Source organism: Oreochromis niloticus, linkage group LG12 (assembly GCF_001858045.2).
Source record: "Oreochromis niloticus isolate F11D_XX linkage group LG12, O_niloticus_UMD_NMBU, whole genome shotgun sequence".
Classification (NCBI taxonomy): Eukaryota; Metazoa; Chordata; class Actinopteri; order Cichliformes; family Cichlidae; genus Oreochromis; species Oreochromis niloticus.
Genome location: NC_031977.2, coordinates 35,199,697 through 35,216,604, shown reverse-complemented (window position 1 = coordinate 35,216,604; position 16,908 = coordinate 35,199,697). Strand labels below are relative to the sequence as shown.

Here is a 16,908-nt window from a genome sequence, read left to right as displayed (position 1 = left end):
CAATACATTACGTGCACCCTTACATAACTTTTATTGGGCAAAACTTCAACAGAAGATCGCTGCTTTCACACAAAGAAAGTTCAGGACTTGACCTTGAACCTGCTTGTAACATAGAAAGCTTTCCATTACCTTTGCTTTTAATGGAAGCTCTGTTAAAATCATGCTATTGTATCTCTCCAGTTAGAACAGAATGAATGCAGCTAAAAATGCAAATCATACTAACACGTATGTAAGTTTCATTAATCAATAATTGACACTCTGCATGTATTAAAGATCAGTAACTAAACCTTGAAACAACCCCTATGAAAAGCTGTACAAGCAATCAGAACCTAGAGGGCTGTTACTTTGCACTTACATTAGTGCAATCTGTCCCTTCACAGATAACTTATCAGCCTCTCTGTCCTCACTGCAACCTGCATGTAGCGTGCACTCTCTGTCTGTGTCTCCAAACCATGGAAACATCAAACAACCTGAAGGCATCCACATTGTGTTGTGGCATACAGCATCTGCTGCGGTCATCACGTGAGATATGAAAAAAATGCATCCAGGTCACGTCTCGAGTATCTTGAATTCTGTAAAGGCAAATCTCCCTGCAACAACTAGCAACAACTAGGGCAGAGGAGAAGCTCATATTACTCTGAAACTCAAAAGGAGGGGTTCTGTGCACAGTGAAAGGATATCTGCAGCTTTCGTTCAATAGTTTCTTGGCAGCTATCACAGCTGAAGATCAGACTGTTGGGTCTAAATAAACACAGGTGTTTACGATTATGCTTCCAATCATCATTCAGACACTTTTTCCTCATTCGTTTTTGATCAGATTGATTAAGTGTAATAAGCTTTGCTTTTAATTGCCTGTGTAGGGTTGGACGGTGATTACATGAGTTAGTGGGGACTACAGGGGCACTTCCTCGTGTTTTTTATCGGGTTTCTAACTGCAGCCTTGAAAAATGCAATCATAAAGCTGCAGCAAGATGTGGACTTCTAAGATTATTTAAAAAAAAAAAGATTCCAAGTGTTTTTAAAAATGCAATAATATATCAGAATATCCAATATTAGATGTGATGGTGGTGTTTTTAAAGTATCTTCACCTTCCAATCAATTATATGTAAAGTGATAGAATCCATGTAAAACAATTACATGACCGTTCAAGTGTCAAGGCTTGCTCTTTAACATGGTCAAACCTAAACTGACCTTACATGGCTGGGGGTTTGTTAATGGCCAACTTTCCTGCCTGGACATGTGGAATTTATTACAGGAGCTACGCTCAAATTCAAGGATTTCCTTTTTTAAATGAGTCTGAAACGCAGAAGCTCAAAGAATAAACTGAACGCATTATTTTTTATGCTTTTACTTTTTAAATCAAAACATCATAATTCATCATAAGCACGAGCAGCTCTTTGTACACAGATATTTTAGCTCTGCTATGAAAAAGCGTCTGATGGAATCACTTACTTCTTGTTGCCACTCATCTCTGCAGGTCGCGTGCGATACATCTCCTTACTGAATGTGCTGAGTAGAGCGGATCAGAGGAGCGAGCGGCTGCTGATGTTTGACCTGACAGAGTAACACAGAGAGAGGTGATTTCCCTGCTCCGGAGTCTTTCACAGGCAGGTCTTACACACAGGAATCACAGCAATGTGCTCCATCTGCTGCTGGTGGTGATGCTGTAAAAGTTTATCAAAGGTTACACTTAAAATCACAACGCAGGAAAAATGCAGCATATGATGCTGCCATTCACACTGAAAGATCAAGCAAGCGGACTTCATTAACTTTGTACTTGTGTGCAGATCCTTTGACTCCCAGAAAACACCATCAAATCAACTTGAACGAGTAAACGGCCTGACCAAAGCAACAGCTGCGCATTTTACGCGCAACCCATTCTTGAGTATTTGTAATTTACCAAGTTGAGCATTCAAAGTGACGAAACGCAAGATAAAGTCTACAGGCTCTTGAAGACACCTGCAGAAAAATGAAAAGAAAAAAGGTGATTTCTTACCAAGGCGTCTTTTTACGCATGTACACGAGGCAGGAACTCGTTCAACTGTCCAAAGTGAAGCTGGAGTTGCGGACTTACCTCTGTGGTATTGATCTTTGGCTTTGTGTCTTTGGTTCTTATCGTCCCTCCTTCGCTGGCATGCAGATAAGAGGTACTACTTCCACTTCTTAGAGTAAGTTTGAATGTGGCATTGTGACCGCAGCTGCGCTCAGCGTGCAGCCTCTATCTCCCGGACCATCCTTCCTTCAACGCCACTCCTCCGGTGGGAGGTCAAACTGCCCCTCCGCTGCACCGTCCCGTTTTTCTCCTAGCTTTTTTTTTGTTCCAGCTGAACCATTGCACGGTTTAACCGCGCGGGCACGATGTTTGAACGCACGCGGATATTCGCAGTAAAGTCTGTCCGAACTAAAATCACGCACAAAAAGAGCGATGTTGGATTTAAATAATTCAATTAGATACTCAGAAATTAGTAAACATTTCAAAATCTGTTCACCTGTACTTTCTGGAATCACGTTTAACTTATTACTATTGGATATACTTTTGGCTCACATAACAATCAGTGGATGCTTTCATCAGGCACGTGCAGAGGGGGTTAGCAGAGGGGGCTTGAGCACCTGCGCCTTTCCTGATGGATGCCCCAAGTGCCCTTTTCTTGAGATTTTTTTTTTTTAAATGTCTGTGTGTGTGTGGAGTCCTGCCTGTGCCCCTCAACAATAACGTTTAACTATTAATCACAGTTTTGCTAAATAAAGGATCCGGCTTGCATCAGTCACATGATGACCATACACCAGTGCTCGTCCTTGATGGCATAGCAAACTGGTTATGAGCCGGGAACGAACTTGCAAAGACCACATCCATTTTTTGCCATCTGGGCGATGCAGAGCTGTAGGAGAAATTAAATGGGAGATGCAGACTGATGCAACAGAAACCAGTAAGTAGGGTGTACAGCGTACACTGTAGTCTAAAGCACACAGGAGTATTAGCTTATTATGTACACGTTGGTAAGTTGTCTTGTGGCAGCTGACGAATTGAAACACATGAGGGTGCTGTGTGTGCAACAGCACTGATTGTATCTCTACAGTTTAAACATTTAATAAGCTTTCTGCCTGCACAGAGTGGATAGTCAAACAAATTGAATCCTCATAAATACATTCTTTTATATTTTTTACTTTATTTATTTGTTCATATTACTTTATTATTATAGCACTAGGAATAAATCATATGGGAAGGATTCTGGATCAGCAAAATCATGCAAACTTGTGGCCATAGTATATACACTATATACTATGTAATGTCACTGTATGTGCATGTGTCTGTGCCTGTTTTATGTGTATAGATTTTTTTTAGTTATTACTCAAGTATAAAAACAATTATAAACACAATCGCAATGTTTTATAACATTTTTCTATCATTACTTTATTATGGATTAGGTGCAAGAGCTGGTAATTGTGGATAATTAAATCACTTTAGCCTTGAGCCCCCGCCCCTTCAAATATCTCTCCACGGCCCTGGCTTCCATTAGATGCGGGTAATGTCCAGCATTACTACAGCTTCTAAAGAGGAAACCTGCTGAAACTGCTGACTTAGTTCAGCAGCTAGAGAGCGCCATCTGTTGGAAGAAATATTGCAAGATTGGCTCAGTCGACCTTCCTACTTGGCTGTAATATCAGCATTATCATCACCAGCTGCAATAAATGGAAAGTAAGTTTCTCATGGCATGGCTGAAAAAAGGGTTTTCATTCTTTTTGTTGAAGGCTCCTTTTTACCTGAGTCTTCCTCACACTATGAAATTATTAACTATAGCTTACCCTATTATAAAAATAATAGTCGTTTGTGATGTCTTGGTTTAAGCCACTGTTAAAGTTTTCTTTCCTTTTTTAGGATCCTAAAGTCTCACATTCTAAATCAAAACTCTTATCTTATCATCTGCTTTGTTTCAGAAAACCGTTCACTAAGGTCTTTTCTTGGTTTGGAACCCACTTGACAGTTAAATACACCAAATACTTGCAATATTAAAGTGAGACAATGGCTAAAGTTAATAAAACTGTCACTGTCCTACATCAGCAATGTACCCCAGCAGGTCAGCCTGCTCAGGAATAGCTTGAGGGTCGAGTCTTGACCCATCTTTGCCAAATCCCAAAGGAGCATCTGTAGGATGTGGCAGCACAGACCGAATCCTAGGTGGGCCACCCTGCAAACCCACAGTATCCAAAAGATGTGCTGCCAACCACCTGGTCCCAGCAGATAAAACGGTCTCCTGTCCATTAGATGACAGCTGGTTTGAAGCAGGTAAGGTAGACATTAAGTGTAGATTCAGTGCATCCTTAAACATTTAGCTTTCATCCCTCCCAAATTTTGGACAGATTCTTTCGGACTAAAGAATCATTGATAACCAAAATGGTTTCCAGAGACAATGAAACTACTGAAAGCAGGAAATCCACCAGTATCAAGTTTTAATTGTGCACATTTAAGAAAAAAAGGCAGAACAAACTGGTTAATGTTTCCAGACACCGACTATTTATGGAGAATCTGGTGGCCAGCCATGGGGTAAAAGGAGTTTTATTAACATTCCACACAGACCTGACTTTCCAGGAAGAGGTGAATATTTAATTTGGAAATAGAGAAACAATTATCATCAGTCACCTTTGCCAGTTTTTGCCGGTGTAAAAACAAATCCAGGCAAAGCCAAGTTGAAATTGTTGAGCGATGGAAGACATTAAGTGTAGATTCAGTGCATCCTTGAACATTTAGCTTTGTATCCCTCTAAGTAAAAATGTCAAAATACATAACTCAAAATCTCAAATTATTAAGTCAAAATTTTGATGTTAGCCCAAATATACGTTTTTTTAATACCAAAAAATGTTTTTAGTGGCATAAAAAAACTTCCATACTGAACAGGGATTTTAATATAAGTGTTGAATGTTTCTGCCTCCGCCAGATCATTTCTATACAAATGAGTCTCCAGGTATTAGAAACGCTTTTAAAATGCATTTTCTCTATTTCATTTCCATTATCCATAAATGGCAGCAGATTCTGAGAACATAAACTTCCACAGGTAATAATCATTTACTCACAATTCAACATATTTATAACTTTTTTGGTTTGTTTTTTGAAAATATTTCCTCAGAATTAAGCAGCGACTCAAACAATTGTGCCTTAATAAACTCATGTTTATATCAAACTGTTATCAGCTTAAACCTTCATGCTATCCAGATTTTAACACCAATACAGTAAGTTTTGGTAAATTTATCTTACGTGGAAATTGTTTTTACAAACACTTCGGAATAAAACGCTTCATTCAGACAATCAGCAGATCAACAGATAAGATTGTAGCATTAAGCCAAAAGCATTAAAGCATCTTATTTACTTGTTATCAGTGTGTTCTGCATAACACTAATATCAAATGAGGTGTATTAAGGCTCCAGATAACAAAGCCTGTGTGTTAGCTTATGCCAGTAGCTCCTTTGTTTCCCATTTGTTTTACTGGCTATGCGATAAAAATATTTATAGGAAAAGATTTATGATGGATGACCAAGCAAACATCCACAAATTTAATTCAAATTTTGCATGTACACAATGAAGACTTCGCTATTCAGAGCAGAGTGAACACCACTGTTTATGACACACTTATGGACAAACTGTAGGAAAGCGAGTTTATGGAAACTGCATTTAGCTTCTAATGCCATGAGGTTATTATTGAAGTGGCCTGTGTGGATCAGAGCAGGCTGGAGTCAGTCGTTTAGTGCCTTATTATCTCCATCCATCCATCATCCATCCATCCATCCATCAATACTTGTGAGAATGAGATGAATGTGGGCTCAACAAGTATAAAGTCTTATATCTGTCTCCACTGTGGGGACACTGGTCCAGGTGCCTCTTAACGGTGGCTTTTGTATTGTTTTATGAGACTGTTTGTTTTCATGGACCATGAGTCTGAAGAAAAGATTGGTTGAGACTATTTACTAAATTTAACACAGGGCCAAACACAGTGGAAGGGTTAGTGATCTCTGGTGAATTCAATTAAAAAGTGTTCGCTGAATCCAGCACCACACACAGAAGGAAAGTGGCCGGATTAAACTGATCACTCAAATAAGGAAACAGGCTATACCATAGCTGGACTGGCCATCGGGCATACCGGGCATTTCCCCGGTGGGCCGATGGTGATTTTTCGTTTTTATGGGCCGATGGGGGGTTTTTTCTTCGTTTTTTCCCCTAACGGTATAAACACTGAAAGGTGGTGGATTGGCCAGATGCTGAGAGATGTGTAAAAATAACTCAATTGTTTGGTGGTGGCTATTGCGGAGCTTCCACAGATTCAGTAACATTAGCAAGTGGTGGAGGCCAGCAGATGCAACACGCTGGCAGGTGGATGACGGAAAGGCAGGAGGAGCAGAGACCCGAGGCGGTGAACTGAACTTCAGGTAAGAAGTTATGACCTGCAGTCTATCTGGGTCAGATATAAACCAAGTTTAGGTGGAGTTTATTTTCGTTATGCTGACATTTTACAGTCAGTTACAATAACTCGTACTGCGTACTAGCTAGCATGACGTAGTTTATATACTGCTGGGCGGGTGCTGTGATGTTACTGATGTTGAACTTGTTTTATCTTATTTATAAGGTTAGTTGTTAGTTTCCAACCTTCCCGTAAAAAACGGAATCGTCTCGTATTCAGAGAAAATATTACGCGTTTCGTACTGAGGTGAAAAGCAACACAGTTTGTCCCGGACTTCAGCTACAATGAAAAAAACACAAAGCTGGAGTTATTCTGTGTTTGCTGTGCACAGCTGCCTCTTCTTCTCTCATTCTCCCCCCTCCCTCTCCCGTTTCTACTTCAATCATGAAACTGATCAATGATCAGCTGATCGGCTTTTCTCTCTTGTTTATTTATCGCTCACTTTGCGCCAGAAAGAGGAAACCAGCGGATGTCACGTTAAACAACAGCAGCACGTTTAAGCTTGATCAGCTGTTGTTAAAATTTATTTAATATTAATTTCTAGTATCAGCTGATGTTTGCTGGAGCCACAGCTGTAAAGCTGCTGGTCATGATGTCGGTTTGGATATGTGGTGAGAGGGAAACATGCAGATGAGACCAGGAGATGTCCTTACTGAATCATCAGAGCTGAACAGGTGATGGAGAAACAGGTTTACCTTTTAGGTGACATGGATGAGTTGAAGGGAAGTTATGAGCTGTTTCTGAGAGACAAATAACACCAGGATTGTAGCACCCTCAAGGATGGACGTACGCACGATGTAGTTATGGAACCGGGTTTATTCTGGTCTTGGCAACCCGTGAGAACTGCTCACGGACAAAACAATAAAACAAAAACATCACATAAAAATGCGCTCTTGTACGCAGTATCAATCAATCAAAAATCCTTAATTACAGAAAATAAAACATTTAGACACACAAACCTCGTGAGCTGACATCCAGGAGGTGCTAAATAGTCCTTTATGGCCTTTTTGCCTTATCCTCCATCTTCTTTCTCAATTATTTCCACTCTTTAAACGATATTTTCTCCATGTGTGGAGCTAACCGTGAGCTGCAGCATGCAGACACCATGTGCGCTAGCAAAAGGAAAAAGTGGCTGGGTGGAGACCCAAACAGCAAAGCTGTACCCTACACAGTTCACCACCAGAGGGCGCAAAGGAACAAAATCCAGACATACAGCTTAACAAACATCAAATGCAACAAACATCACATGCAAAAGACCGTTACAAGGATCCTTTTCTAAGTAGCTGACAGCTGGTAACTGTGCAGGGGCGGGTCTAGCAAAGTGTTGCCAGGGGGCCAGGCAGGGCATTAACAGGGAAAGGGGGGCACAAGGAAATACTTTTCTTTATTATTCTCATTTAAAATGTCTCGCTTTTAACAAATAATTATCTGAATCTTACAACAAACATTTTCATCTGATGTAAAATGTATAGAAATCCATTATTGTACATAGTAATTTTTTTTAGGGTCCCATCATAATTTCTTCAGAAGTAGCTAAGTACTGTTTATGATGCCAGTATTTTCCCACATTTTCTAGATTCTGTACCAGTACTGTGTGTAAAATGCCATCAAAAAGTCAATTAAGTTTTCTTTCTCATCTGTCTTTCTGTCTCCTTTCACTTTTTAAAGGTTACCATGTTAGAAAAAATATTTTGCCCTGCCATGCTGTTTATTGATGTGGTAAATGAATGGTTTATGAGAATATATCTAAATCTGTCATCAGTAATCAGTAATGATCATGTCTCACCTCTAGCCTTCTCTGTCTTAATTTCAGGTTTTCACCATGTGTTGTAGATAGTTCAGGAGGTTAACTCCACCAAGCAGTCTACTTTCGGGTACTGTTTAGAATACCAGAATAGGGAGGATGTGTAGGTTTAAGTTTATTAGATTGTGTCAGGAGTTTTCCTGTATTGCAACTCAGGTCAGAATAAAAACGCTCAGACAGGTTTAACGTGTACACAGGTGAGACTCAGGGAGACTCGCACCGTGCAATAGTTGTCAGCCTTTTTATTCATAGCATTCTCAGAGACGTACAGGAAGAGATAAAATAGAACTGTGCAGGCTTCCTGTTGAGTCTGCACTTCCCCATTTAAGTGTAACTTCCCCATTTAAGCCGAACACTGACAGAGCAAACACATCTAGATAATGAAATGTACTTTTAAGCATAACATAATAAAAATCCTAAAATCCTAAAAAATCTCTTAACAGATTGATACATATATACCAACAAGACAGCATACATCACTGTGACAACAGCGTTTGTTTTTATTCAAAGACTTTATGGTTTTTTCCTATAATATCTGGTGGGCCGGTCTCTAGTCAAAATGCCCGGGCCGATTTTTTGTCCCAGTCCAGCCCTGGGCTATACCGTTGTATTTTTCTTGGACCATTATTTTCATTATATTATATTCCATTAAACTCCAGTTTTGCTAACTTTTTTAGTAATTGGATGTATGCTTCAGTGGATTCAGTTGGTTTACTTGCCCTTGTCTGATAAAGAATCATTTGACTTTCAGCTGCTGGTTCAGGTTTCATTAGACAGAATCAAATGAGTCATAAAATCAAAAGAATGAATCCAAAGGTCCAAGAAGCTGCACAGAGCTGCAGAAAACACTTACTAGCCTATTAGATTAGACCATTTGAGGTTTTTTTAATATGCTTCAATGAAATGCTGAAAGTTTATTTAAAATGATTTGCGCATCAGTTGCCACATTGTTATTTGAACAAGGTAGGGTGGGCTATTCTTTCAGATAGTTCAGTAGAAATTGTAATGCAAAGCTACAAGAAGATATTCTAGGTATTTAAATGTTCTTGCCCTGAAAAAGTCCATCCATCCATCTTCTGTTACTTATCTAGGGCAGAAGTCTAAACAAAGAAGGTGGGACTTCACTCTCCCCAGCCACCTCCTCCAGAGGCATTCCCAAACAAGCTGTGGGACATGATCTCTCTGTAGGTCTCTCACAGACCACCAGTCTAGAACCTCCTGCTGCAAAATGCACTTATGCAAACCCTTATGCTCAAATACAGTGTTTTTCTTTATGAACAAACTGTTGTTTAGCACTAAAGTCCAACAACAGATGACCACTTGGCTTCAGATCAAGCAAGCCTTTTTTGCCTGTCACACTCCTCCAGGTCACACTGTCAGTCCTCGAGCAGCACATTGGAGTCCCGAGCAGAGATGCCTTCATCCTGTCCATGCCCAAGTCATGAAAAGTGCTGTTTAGAATCAGAGTCACACGTGTGCACCATTTCTCAAAGGCACAGAAACATTGTCAATGGTCGTAGGGAAGATGTGTTAGGGTGCTTGTATTGTCCCTTTTCCCCCCACTTTACTGGGAATCCTTAACTGCTTTCTGGAAAACTAAACTTGGTTGCTGTATAACTTGTGATTGTTCTCAGAGCTCGTATTTGTCACCTTTAGCCTCTTTACCTATATGCAAAAACAAGAGAATAATATTTAACTTTGAAATTCACTTTAACCTTTCAGGTTAATCTGACACAATCATCAATAAATGTTGGAGTGTTGCCAAATCAAAACTAGGACAGGGATTTCTGCTGCCATGGGGAATTTTGGTGTCTGAACATCCAAAGCAAGGGGAAAAGAAAGTACATCTTTGTTACATTATAAACCTTTTCATGGCAGGACACAATAAAAAAAATCATCTGCTCCCCACCAGATTCTGAAATTATTGAAATGCCAGATGCTGCTAATCAAATACACTTATTAACTGACCTTCAGCAGTGTTGCTGTCCATCACTAATGGGTGTAAGGATATTTCTAAATAATTTGAAGTCCAGTACATGGTGAGGAAGGTTATTCAAAAGTGGAAAATATTAGAGACCTTTCCCAGTATTCCCATTAATGGAAATCCCAGGAAATTCACCCCAAGGTCAGACTCTGCAAGTGCAAAAAAGCAAAAAGACTCTACAGACCTCAGTTAGCGTGCAAATTTTTAAAGGTCATGACATTACAATTACAAAAAGCCCAAACAAGTGTGTTTTGTTTGGAAGGGTTGCTGGGAGAAACCGAACATGGCAGCACAGCTTACGTTTAGTCAAAGTTGCATCTGAACGATGTCCTGTTGACAGACAAGTCCAAAGTGGAGATGTTTGGCCGTAACGCACAGCACCAGATTTGGAGAAAGTCAAACACCTCACACTGTCAGCACGGAGGTGGGAGTGATGAGTTGAGCTCTGGCAGTCATTAAGTGGACCGTGAAGTCCTCTGCATAACAAAGCACGTTAGAGTCAACCGTGATGCCTTCTGTCTCACAGTGAAGCTTTGGCCCAAACTGGGTCACACAACAAGTTAATGATCTTAAGCACAGCAGCAAATGTCCAACAGAATAGCTGAAAAATTAAGAAAGTTTCTGCAACGGCCTTAATCAAAGTCCAGACTATAACCGACTGAAATGCTAAGAGAGCTGTGCATAAACAGATGCCTGCAAACTGAAGCAAACTACAAATTCCTCCACAGCAATGTGAAAGACTGATAAAGTCACGCAGGGAACAACTGTTTCAAGTTTGTGCTGCTAAAGAGTTTCTACAAGCGACTGAATCCAGGGGTCGTCTTCGATTTTCACCTGCTGCTTCTGCAATTTGTCTTCATTTTTGTTAAACAAATATTGAATCTGCTCAGGACCAGATGTTTTTTTTGTTTGCTTTTTGTTTTTTGGTTGTTTTTTGGGGGGGGGACCCTTAGAATGTAAAGAGGATGTTCCTTCTTTTTCACATGAACATTTAAAGTTGATCATTTCTAATCAATCAAATTAATCAAAGATCTCTGTGATTTGTTTTTATGACTGATTATACTTAATTATTGCTTTTAATGTAAAAAAAAAAATGTTTTACCTCTCTAGCTTTACTTTTTGACATCACAAATTGTGCATGCTTTTGTGTTTCAGTGAACTAACTCTGGACTTTCTAATTTTCTAAAGAATATTCAAGACAAACATCAGTTTTTAGTAGAACGTGAGTCAATGATACGAGTCTGATGTTTTCACTGTAGCTACTTACATTTTCCAGAAGCTGAAATTTGTTCACAAAACAGTGTTTTGTGTTTTTATTCACAACACAAAATATTGTTAAGGCTAACATTCATACAGCATATCTCACACAAGTTGGTGTGAGAAGGACTTTCTCCCTCATAATTGTGTGTATGATGCAAAACAGCTGCTGTTTTACACATTTACAACCACACACATGTCAGCGTTTCGATGTTTTTCCCTCATGGACGACGAGTTTCATCCAGAGAAAAAAAAAAGCAAAGTGGAGGGAGACGGGAAGCCATAATAACATGGATGTCGTGGAGCGGAGCGTGGATGTCTCTGTTTCATGATCCTCCAGCTTTAGTTCACTTTACATTTCATAAACATAAAGCCTATTAAGTATTTGACTTGCTTTTCCCTTTAAAGAAGACTTTGAGAGGTACTTGCTGGGGTTCATGGATGCTTTGTAGTTTGAAGGTGTTAGGCAACCATCCGATGCTGCTGTTTTGATCCATGTTGTCTTTTACTCTCTGCCAGCTCCTGCCTTTGATGTGAAATCCTTCCAGGAAATCTAGTCCACCTCCTTTGACGTCTAATCCTTTCGTGACGTCAAAATGATAGAAAACAAAAGCAGAAGCTATTTATTTTCCATCATAATTGTATAATATTTCTTAGAATACAAAGGTTTTATGTGAAGACGTATGTCATTTTAAATAAAAGGAACAAACCTTCAGTTATTTTCTGAGGGCACTGGGTTGACTTTGTCCAACATTATTATTATCCCATCTTGACTTGAATCAAAGTGATGGAGGTTTATTTCTGTGATTAATCTGCTTTTTTTTCCACCCATGAACCATTTTATGCTGAATTGTTGAGATTTTGTGCTTCAACATGTTTTCCTCACTTTCACGCTGAAGCGTGTCTGGGTGAGATTCTGTTAAACACGTTATTGTCTTATTGTATTCCTTATTTGCATTTGTGTTCGCTTTGGGCTATACAAAAGTGACTGACTTTAAGAACATTTACACTGATGTTTTCAGAGTAAAGAGCATACAAGCCTGGGATTGAACTGACAAAGCATCTGCCTATGCGTGCCACCTCCTGCAGATGGAGGGTGGATGCATGTAACTCACTCGGGCTGAGCCCAGTCAGGCCTCATGGCTTAGCGCCTGAGCCCCATCCTTCAGGCCTGGCTCCAGGATGAGGTCAGTGTTGCAGATCCAGGAAAGGTTCTTGGTGTCCCCTTCACTTAGTCTGATCCCTAAAGGAGGACCAATTTGCTTTGCCCTTAACAACATATTTCCTGAGATCACATGAGCATAAATCCCTCCAGCGCAGTAAGGTGATGATTCACACAGGGATGAGGATTTCTGTAACTCAGAAGGAGCTTAGGGTAGACGTAATGCTCCTCCTGAACACCTGCAATGTGAGACCCGAGTTGGAGAGGCCCAGACCCAGTACAGACCCGGAGCAGACTCAGGATACACACAGGGTCAGACCTCTTCATTGTTTTGGAAGCATCCCGAGCTCCTCCTGGATTGGCTGGGGGGAATGGATGAATAAAAAACAAGAGTATTACCTAAAGATTAGGTCCAAACCTTCTCAGTTTATCTTTTAATTTGTTTTAATTCAGCTTATCAATCTCAAAAAGGACACTGAAACTAACTGACACACTGAGCATCATCTCTTCATTCAGACAAAATCTCTTCACTTACTTTCTGTTCTCGTTGGAGTTACAGAGATGGCACAGTCTGAAAAAACAGCCACCTAGCAGACTAAAGCAACAGGTTCTGTAAACATCAATAACCCCTGAAATAAAGCAGGAGGGCAGAAATGCACAGCTGAGGGGGAAAGGAAATGGAGATGGATTAGGAGCAGACTGAAGACATAAACAAATATGACAAGACTGGAGAGCAGGATTAATGTCTGTGGTGATGGTGGATAAGAAAACTTTGAGTTATTGAAGAATTTCGTGAGAGTAAGCATCTGGAATTTCCTTAAACTACGTCACACGACAGTCTATGTGATGTTTGATGGAGTTATAATAAGGTCATGAATACATATTGTTCTGGTTGGATTTAACGTAAATGCACAGTGTTTATAACATTTTGTCAGCAAAGAGGTGAAAAAGCCTTGATGTGCACCAGAACTGGTGGGCAGATGTTCTCGTGCAGCTGTCTGTGAGGGCAGACAGAAAAGCGTTGGGAGAATCCTGCTCACCAAACTGAACTGACCTCACAAACACAAACTTTTTTTTAAACCCTGTATTTCAAATAATAGTAGTTTTAACTGCCTTTTAACATAAAAAAAAAACCCTTTCGCTGTCAAATATTTGTGATACCTCAATGAACTGTTTAGATCACCAACAGAGCGTTGGCCATGGGGATCAAACATTCAATTCAATTCAATTCAATTTTATTTGTACAGCGCCAAATCACAACAACAGTCACCTCAAGGTGCTTTATATTGTAAGGTAGACCCTACAATAACACATACAGAGAAAAACTCCAACAGTCATATGACCCCCTATGAGCAAGCACTTTGGCGACAGTGGGAAGGAAAAACTCCCTTTTAACAGGAAGAAACCTCCGGCAGAACCAGGCTCAGGGAGGGGCGGGGCCATCTGCTGCGACCGGTTGGGGTGAGAGAAGGAAGACAGGATAAAGACATGCTGTGGAAGAGAGACAGAGGTTAATAACAAGTGTGATTCAGTACAGAGAGGTCTATTAACACATAGTGAGTGAGAAAGGTGACTGAAGAAGAAACACCCAGTGCATCATGGGAATCCCCGGCAGCTACACCTACTGCAGCATAACTAAGGGAGGATTCAGGGTCACCTGGTCCAGCCCTAACTATATGCTTTAGCAAAAAGGAAAGTTTGAAGCCTAATCTTGAAAGTAGAGATAGTGTCTGTCTCCCAAATCCAAACTGGAAGTTGGTTCCACAGAAGAGGGGCCTGAAAACTGAAGGCTCTGCCTCCCATTCTACTTTTAAATACTCTAGGAACAACAAGTAGGCCTGCAGAGCGAGAGCGAAGTGCTCTAATAGGGTGATATGGTACTACAAGGTCATTAAGATAAGATGGGGCCTGATTATTTAAGACCTTGTATGTGAGGAGCAGGATTTTGAATTCTGGATTTAACAGGAAGCCAATGAAGGGAAGGAGAAATCTGCTCTCTCTTTCTAGTCCCTGTCAGGACTCTTGCTGCAGCATTTTGGATTAGCTGAAGGCTTTTCAGGGAGTTTTTAGGACATCCTGATAATAATGAATTACAGCATGTGACTTGTGGCCAGAAGCTGGTCCACCAAAGTATCCAGTTGGGCCCACAAGCTGACTGTAATTGAAATTGAAGAGTGGGAGGTCATTATTTTTAGGGGTTTTGGGTAATAATCAGATCAGAGCTGAATCACTATAAGTTTTAGAGTAACACAAAAGAGAAGTAACAGAGACATTAATAGTAGCACTTATCAAGAAGCACAGGGGAACTGAGATGTTACCACAGAAATGAGGCATGAGGAACTGAAACCAATAAAAATCAACTTGAACCAAGACACAAAACTGCAAAAGTGAAAGTCATGGCTAGAATAACCATAAACTAAAAGCAGGGGTCAAATACTTCATATTATTACCAAAAATAAAACTCACAGTCTGCTAAAAATATAAGGAAACCAAAACCAGAATCCAAAGTTCAAAAAACAGAAAAACTTCAAACACTAGAATAACAATAAAACCCAAATAGAAATCAAATATACTGACTGAGAATTCTAAAACCCCCAAAAAGTACAAAATCCCGACTGAGGCAGGTATGTTGTTTCTCAGCCATGTAAAGAACAGGTGAGGCTGGCTCGAGCTATACACGCATCATCTTCAAAGTACCACAGAAACTATTATTTCATAGCCTGCCTAATGAAAAGGTTTTACTCTACACAGAGGGACATGAATGATGTGGCTATCCATCCTACTGCTAAATTTAAAATCCATAATTTTTTATGTTCCAATGAACTTTTAATTTTATTTTGGTTAACAACCGGACATTTTGCCATCTTATGATTTAAAACATGTTTTCATTACATATCTGACTGTCTAAAAAAATGAAAATAAAAGGCCCTGGCTATGTTTTCTGTTGTTTTAAACTTATTTGGAATCTGGATCTCTTTGAAACGCTTGCATCTAGCCAGTGTTTTGAAAAACCAAGTATAAGATTGATTATGTGATCTGGACTGCGAGATGTGGCTTTCTTAATCCAGATCATTCTGATCCAGATTAAATCTGGGCATGGTGATGAGGAATATCTTTATATATTCTCCAGTCTCTGGTAACTGTCAGTCTGGCAGTTTTATTGGTCCCTAGTCTCCTCCTGTTGTCAGTTATGGGTATCACATGTAACAGAGCTCACCTTTCTTTGTATGAGAACTAGCAAAACATCCTCACGATAAACTTAGATCCTAAATTTAGAGCCCAGACTTTGGGCATAGAGCTGTTTTCTTTCCTAATTATCTGACAGTTATTGTAAGTTAACCTTTCCTTTTAATTTCCTTTTCATTCTTTGTGATGGAGTCCTTTACATAGCTCACACAGTTATGCCCACATATTACTCTGCAATGCATTCTGCTTATTTACGCATTTTCACTGGGATACAACCTTCAACAAGTTTAAGATAAGATGAGATAAGATAAGATAAGATAAGATAAGATTTAGTTTATGTATCACAAAATGTACCCAAAGTTGGATTTTTTACAAATTTGTTACGGAAGCTAAATAGAAAGTATGGAGCTAAATAAAAAATAAACCAAAATATGAAAAAATAAGGTAAAATCTAAACTGAAAATCAAGATAAATTAAGTCAAAATCTAAACAAATATATTACTAAAGCAGAAATATCTCACATTCAACAGAACAGAGAAAAATATTAAAATGGCTTACTGAGTGTAGTAAAAACAGGGCAGCAAATATTAGATAACATTAAAGTGGCTTAGCAAAATAGTATATCATGTTATTATTTATTACTATTATTGTATGTTTTTATAAAGCACCATATGACTGTTGCTTGTTCTAAAGAGTAAAAGCATTTTAAGAAAAGATATAAGATATGTGGAAGGTTTTTCATTATGTGATTCACGAAATACTGTTTAAAAATATATAACTTTATTTGAACCTTTGTACAGCTCTTTGTAAAAACTTTCAGCTATAATCCAGCTTTTGTGTATTTTTAGGCTTTTAGCTGCCACATCAGTGTCAGCACAAGTCTTGGTTAGTGGGGGGAAAATGACAGTTTACTTTTTATCTTTTCCAACAAACTGCGCTATTTATACACCTAAATGCTTGCAGGGTCCATTTTTAACACACTAAGATAAAAATAGAGCACAGAAGAGGCTCCTTTAATTCGACATGTTTCGCAATGAATCATGGGAAACATAGGAGGACGTTCCCA

At 39.4% G+C, this 16,908-nt stretch overlaps 1 protein-coding gene and 1 long non-coding RNA gene across 6 annotated transcripts in view; both read right to left on the bottom strand.

The window, feature by feature from the left end:
• slc4a4a (solute carrier family 4 member 4a) overlaps positions 1–2,262 on the bottom strand; it is a 61,849-nt gene extending 59,587 nt beyond the window's left edge. For 3 of the 5 annotated variants that reach the window (XM_003444476.5, XM_013270917.3, XM_005451544.4), the window contains exons 1-2: positions 2,075–2,261; positions 1,453–1,554 (exon numbers count right to left, since the gene is read on the bottom strand). In XM_003444476.5, coding sequence (XP_003444524.1) covers positions 1,453–1,493 — 41 coding nt within the window. In that variant the 5' untranslated portion in view covers positions 1,494–1,554; positions 2,075–2,261. Of the gene's footprint in view, positions 1–1,452; positions 1,555–1,996 lie in introns of all 5 variants that reach the window. The other 2 variants (XM_013270916.3, XM_005451543.4) reach the window with 2 other exon arrangements.
• Positions 2,263–8,724: 6,462 nt separating this feature from the next.
• LOC102082170 (uncharacterized) lies at positions 8,725–13,937 on the bottom strand. Its single transcript, XR_003222399.1, has 4 exons — positions 13,192–13,937; positions 12,205–13,018; positions 10,222–12,074; positions 8,725–9,918 (listed from the first exon to the last, which is right to left on the bottom strand). It is a non-coding gene; the product is annotated as an uncharacterized LOC102082170 (long non-coding RNA).
• Positions 13,938–16,908: the final 2,971 nt, after the last annotated feature.